This window comes from Monodon monoceros, unplaced genomic scaffold (genome assembly GCF_005190385.1).
Source record: "Monodon monoceros isolate NGI ecotype Baffin Bay Population unplaced genomic scaffold, NGI_Narwhal_1 Super_Scaffold_10, whole genome shotgun sequence".
Lineage (NCBI taxonomy): Eukaryota > Metazoa > Chordata > Mammalia > Artiodactyla > Monodontidae > Monodon > Monodon monoceros.
This window is the reverse complement of record NW_021703766.1, coordinates 36266628-36272627: the sequence shown is the minus strand read 5'-3', so window position 1 is coordinate 36272627 and position 6000 is coordinate 36266628. Positions and strand designations below refer to the sequence as shown.

The window sequence follows — 6000 nt, the reverse complement described above, 5'->3', positions numbered from 1 at the left end:
GGAATCACACTTCCTGCTCTACACTTAACTGTGCCACCTGAAAAGATTAAGTAACAAGTCAATCTCTCTGAGCTTCAACTGTAAAATAGGGATAATGTCTGCCCTTTCTCTTTCATTGATGTCTATCAGGTTCGAACTCCGTGATAGGCAAGAAAGTGCTTTGCAAATTGTGAAGTGTGGTTCACAGGAAAGTAAGGGAGCTTTCTTCTCATGCAATCATGACAGGTTGGCAAAGGACATATTTGGGACACTAGTTTTCTACAATGGTGACGTGGGAGCCCACGTACATGGGCTATGTGCTGGGCGTAGATGGGCTACGTGCTGGGTGTTGTTTTTCTCAGTTGCGCAGATGGATTTGTGCTCACCTAAGCCCGCCCTACCTCCCAGCCCACTGTCCCTTCTGATCAGGGGTGGAGACAGCAGGAAGGGACTGTGTTTACAGCATACACAGGTCAAGGTTAAGCGTGTTTTGGAGGTAGAAAGGAGCATGTGGGTGTGTGGCTCCCCAAGTGGGCAGAGCGAGTAAGAATATGACATTAAAGGCAGTGGAGTCCTTAGAGAAGCTAAGCTCCCCAGGGGAGAATCTTTTACCTGGAGACTGAATACCTAGCCATTGAGACAGAGGCTAGGAAGGAGCTAGTGCAGACACAGGTGCTGGGGATGGAACCAGTGATGAGAAGCCCAAATAACTTTCCAGGGACCTCGGCAGGCCAAGACAGTTTGCTAACATAGGAATTCTCAGCGCGATCTTTGGTTTCTGTTGCTCTCCCCATCCCCCTTTCCCCTTCATTGGTAATCAATTTATTTAATCAAAGTATATGGCATTCCCTTGATAAGGATGAACAAGAGTGATCCACAGCACTAGGTTCCAAACTCTTGACTTTTACAGTTACCTCACTGAACTTTCCCCAGAGTCCCACTAGGTAGGTGTGTTACCCCTTTTCACAGATGGGGAAACTAGGCTTACAAAGGCTAAGTAACATGTTCAAAGTCAGCCAAGTGGTAAGTGGCTATATGCACCTATATTCAAACCCAGATTTTCTAGTACCTGCTGTGTTTTTTAAGTTCCTCTTGCCCCCCACTTTCACGAATCTAATGTGTGTGTATTTGTTGGGGTGAGGAAGCTCTGGACTGTTTATCTGCCTGAAAACACCTAGACACAGAATTTCCAAGCCCAGGAGGGACCTCAGAGGTCATTTAATCCAACTTATTTTGCAGATAGAGAATCTGAGGCCCAGAGACAGGAAGTGACTTCTCCCACATTCTCTCTGTCGATTTTGTTGTCTCAGAACAGTTGTCTTCCATTCCTACTCCTGCCCCGCACTCACTCTGGGTAAGCCAGGATGCCTTTTCCTGCAGGTGCCTCAGCCAAAATAATAGTTACCATGCGCTGAGCATTCATTAGCAAACGTTTACTGGGTGTTTACTATGTACTGCCAACACTCAGAGGTGTTGTGAATATGATGAACAAGAAAAACGCTGCCCCTGCTCTCTAGAGCTTTCATGGTTAATGGGGGTAGAAAGGAAATTAACACAGGTAACGGAGGTGTGGTAGCGTTTCAAATGGAGCTGTCAGGAAGCCTGACCACCTGGTATATACCAGCTGCTTAGTCCTTTAATTTTCACGACATTCCTCAGAGGCTGTGAGTTGATCTCCGTTTTGACGACAAGGAAACCGACGCTGAGACGGGTAAGAGTGGCAGTCAAGTCCAAAACTCCTAAGCCCCGCTTATTACCAGCCCTCTTCTTACCAGCCCCCTTCTTACCAGCCCCCGTAGAGCGGCCACTGCCACCGTCGGGCCCTGGATGATGAAACCTGGGGCGAGGACTGCACCATCTCTCAGCCTGTGTCCTTGCAGGTGTTGGGGGAAGGGATGTAGGGGGGAATGCAGGATGCGCTTCCAGGGAGAAGCTGCAAATAGCTCTAAATTCGCAGAAGTTTGAGAAGGGCAGACCCCGCCAGGACCCGTCCCGGCACCGCATCCCCTCCGCCAGACAAAAGAGCCCGCCCAGCCTACAGCAGAGCCAGACCACCGCTCCCGCCTCTTGCCCGGCCCCCGATCAGGCCAGCGCGGGGCACTATGGGACTTGTAGTTCGACCAGCTCTCCACACCTGCTCTGAAAACAGACTAGGGAACTACAAGGCCCAGGAGCCAGCTGGCAGGCCCGGGCGGACTCGCCGGCTGTGGGTGTGCGAGCGCAGGAGCCTTGTGGTGCGGGACCTGGGATGCGGCTGCGGGCGCCAGAGCCGAGGAGCAGCTCCAGGCGCGCGCTCTAGCCGGACTAGAAGAGGGGGTGGCCAGGTGGCGACAGGCACGTTGCATGCATGCATTGGGAGCAGACTTTGCAAAACCCCTGTCGTGCGGTGCTTTGGCTCTGCAGCGGCGAGGTGCAGGGTCCGAGTCGACGGGGGATGGGCACCCGTCCCAGAAGCCAGGCTGGCACCGCTAGCTGCAAGAGCCCTTGGCTGGGCTTGGGGACGGGTGTCGGCGTGCCCGCCTTGGGCTGTGCGTGACGTGTGTGTTCTCTTCCCCTTTTTGTCCCAAGGTTTCTCTGGGCGGGCGCGCGATGCAGCGGGCGGCGGCGCTGGTCCGGCGGGGCTGCTACCCCCGGACCCTCGGCCCCTGGGGCCGTGGTCAGAGCAGCGCGGCCGCCGAGGCCTCGGCGGTGCTCAAGGTGCGGCCCGAGCGGAGCCGGCGCGACCGCATCCTTACGCTCGAGTCCATGAACCCGCAGGTGAAGGCGGTGGAGTACGCGGTGCGGGGACCCATCGTGCTCAAGGCCGGCGAGATCGAGCTCGAGCTGCAGAGGGTGAGCGCTGGCTCCAGGGTCCGTGGGGCGGGAGGGCCCTGGGAGGCTAGGGGGCACTGGTGGGGGGAGGTAGCAGCTGTCCCCTGCTGGGGTTCGCCCGCTGGACTTCCTCCCACCCGCGTGGCCAGCTCTTTCATTCAGCCCACCTTGGCTAAAACGATAGAATGCCCTCCCCCCATCCCTTTACCCGCCAGTGCCTGGCACCTGGCACAAAGAAAGGCCCTCAGATACGGTTCACTTGTTGAATTGAATTCATCAGTTATAACTGAGCTGCCCTTAGTGCCAGGCACTGCCTGCTATGCGGCCGTCCTACCCGCGTGGAACCAAGATCCATGGGGGGGTGGGGGTGGGGTGAGGACGACAACAGGCAGTAAAGAAAGAAACCAGAATTTCAGAGATCACATTAGGTACCAGGGGAGGGAGGAAGGCTCTGAGGAGACTTAGGTTTGCTCACGAAGATTTTCTTTCTCTGAGACCTTTTGGGTCATTTTGCCAGTAATGATTCCCTGACAAAAGTGGAGTTGTTGCAGAGTGTCCTGCACAATTCCTTCCCTTAGGCCCCCTTTGGAACCCTGACTGACAGCCATATCTTGTTCTCCCAGTGGGTAACAGAGGCTTGGGCCTTTTGGGCCTTGGTAGGGTGGCCCTGGGACGTTCTTCCTCCTGGTGGCCGGCTGGCTGGGACCTTAACTTGAGTTCATAGCTGTGTGTAAAGTGACCACACACCCAGTAGTGATTTCTGCCTCCCTGCAACCAGGGCGGCTGGGGTGGGTGTAAGAGATGCCCCTGTAGGATACCAGAGTTCTAACCCAGGTGGAATTCAGGAGGCGGAGTCAAGAGGGTAATGTTAAAAAAAGTAAACACTCCTAAGATTTGTAAGAACTCATGACAGCAGTCACCCAGCTGCTTGCCTAAGATAGTTCTAACCCAGAAGAGGGGAGGGTTCCTTGATCTCGCTCTCACAGGCACCAGAACTGGATGTCTTGGGGGTGAGTTGGCCACTTAACGTTCCTTGAATGCATGGGAGGAAGCCGTGGTGGGACCGTTACATTAACGTGGGGACTTTGGGGGGTTGATGAGCTCATGGCTCGCTGAGACCTTGTTGGGACACTCAGTTCTGCTGACTCAAAACAGTGAGTTGGACAAGTCAGAGTCCAGTGTCTCCCTCTGACTCCTTGCAGGGCTAAGTTTAAAGCTTGGCCCACAGAAGGCTGGCTCGGTTTCTGTGCCTCCCTGTCCCGAAGGTGGGCCACAGGCAGAGAAAATGGGCTTTTGCTGCTCTGCTCCTTGCTGATACCTGACAGACTCTAGCTGGCCCTCCTTAAGACAACAGTCTCCCTGATAAGGCTGAGATTAAATTGTTTCCGGTTTATCACTTTACAACTGATTTTTCTGGTTCCAGAACTTGTAGGGGTTCCACGGATTATCTCTGCCTGTTGTTAAATAGCAGCTTGCGTGTGGGCTCCATGAAGTACAAGGATGATTAAGGCAGAAGGGGACACTGTCTTTGCCTTCAGGGATCTGATCGCCATATTGTCCTCTGGACCTGAGCTTCTCTTCCCCCAATTCTTTAAGGATTGGTGGGATTTTTTTAGCAGGCACAGAAAATGTGAGAGCATTCCAGGTGGAAGGAGGGCTGTGAGCGAAGACAGAAGGTTGGGAAGTTCTGGGCATTTGGGGAAGGGAATTGGTGCCATTTGGAGAGCACTGTCTGGCAGAGAGATATGGTAGATGAATAAGATGGAAAAGGGGGACTGGAGTCTTGTGTGCTGGGCTCAGTACTTTATGGTGCAAAGTTTGGTGTGCAATGGGGAACCAGGATGGTGTTCCAACAGGGTATGGCTCCATCATTGAGGTGGAGAAATTTCTTGGTCATTTGGGCTGGAAACACCCTGTGATTTCTAGGACAGATGGCCCCACTGCCATGTTCTACCCCTGAGTAAGTTGAGACATTCTTTCTGTCCACCTACATTCTCCGGTGCTTTCGTTCAAATTCATCCCTTCTTATTCTCTTTTCACTTGGTCGAATCTCAGTTGCCTGATTCTTGGTGCTGGAGATAATAGCCCCAGCCAAGCCAGCATAGCCTTGCTTAAACCTTTCATTCTCTAGAGACAGCCTCTCCATTTTGCTAGCTTAAACAGTGCCCCTTCTGAGAGAGCCATATTTTCCCAGTCTTTTTTTTTTTTTTGGCTTGGCTTGGCTTGCGTTGGCTTTGCACAGCTTCGTTTTTTCTACCTCTATTTTGAACTCTAATGATCAAAACTGGACTGATGTTATTTTAAAGGGTTCGATTTGGTTAGAGATGGAATTTGTAGAGAGTTGAGTGACTTGGGGTAAATCTTCAATCCTCTCTGGGCTTTGGTTTCCCTAGTCTATAAAAGGAAGGTCGGGTGGGCCCAAGGTTTTTCCCCAGGTCCTGACTTTTGTGCCTTTTTGTCCATCTGAAGACCTTTAAGCTGCCTTTTGGAATCATTTCACCAGGTGCTCTGTAAATAGTACCGGCTGATTGGCTGGACACGTGGCTCTGGTTGTTTTTTTTTTTAACATCTTTATTGAAGTATAATTGCTTTACAATGGTGTGTTAGTTTCTGCTGTATAACAGAGTGAACCAACTATATGCATACGTATATCCCCATATCCCCTCCCTCTTGCGTCTCCCTCCCACCCTCCCTATCCCACCCCTCTAGGTGGTCACAAAGCACCGAGCTGATCTCCCTGTGCTATGCGGCTGCTTCCCACTAGCTATCTATTTTACATTTAGTAGTGTATATATGTCAATGTGGCTCTGGTTTTTGACTGTGGGGTGGCTTGCCAGGCAAGTCTCGTCTATCTTGCTTGGTGGTAGGAGTGGAGGAGAATGTTCAGGAGAGCCTGAAGGCGGAGGGGCACTTGACTAAGTGGGTGTGTGAAAGGGGCCATTCTCCTCCAGCCTGGGCTGTGTGCTCTCAGGGAGGCCCTGTTTCTCCCTGACAGCAGCTCTAAGTGGGAGAACCTATCAGCTTTTCAGATCCTGGTGTTCATTGGGAGCAGCATTTAAAAATAAGCGGCCATTAGTAGGAGTTTTGAAAAGATCTGTCTGTTCCTCCTCAACCTACTTCTTTTTCCCTTGTTTTATTGGGGGAAGGGAGGAGGTTGGCATAAGTGGAGACAGGAAGGCTTCTGTTTGTAAAAGTACACAGAGTCAGGGC

At 52.1% G+C, this 6000-nt stretch overlaps 1 protein-coding gene across 2 annotated transcripts in view; it reads left to right on the top strand.

The window, feature by feature from the left end:
- The first annotated feature begins 2303 nt into the window (after positions 1-2303).
- Positions 2304-6000, top strand: part of GPT2 (glutamic--pyruvic transaminase 2) — a 33329-nt gene continuing 29632 nt past the window's right edge. Inside the window, exon 1 of one of the 2 annotated variants that reach the window (XM_029211580.1) lies at positions 2304-2811. In XM_029211580.1, the coding sequence (XP_029067413.1) occupies positions 2569-2811 (243 nt within the window). In that variant the 5' untranslated portion in view covers positions 2304-2568. Of the gene's footprint in view, positions 2812-3463; positions 3801-6000 lie in introns of those variants that run through there. The other variant, XM_029211590.1, reaches the window with a different exon arrangement.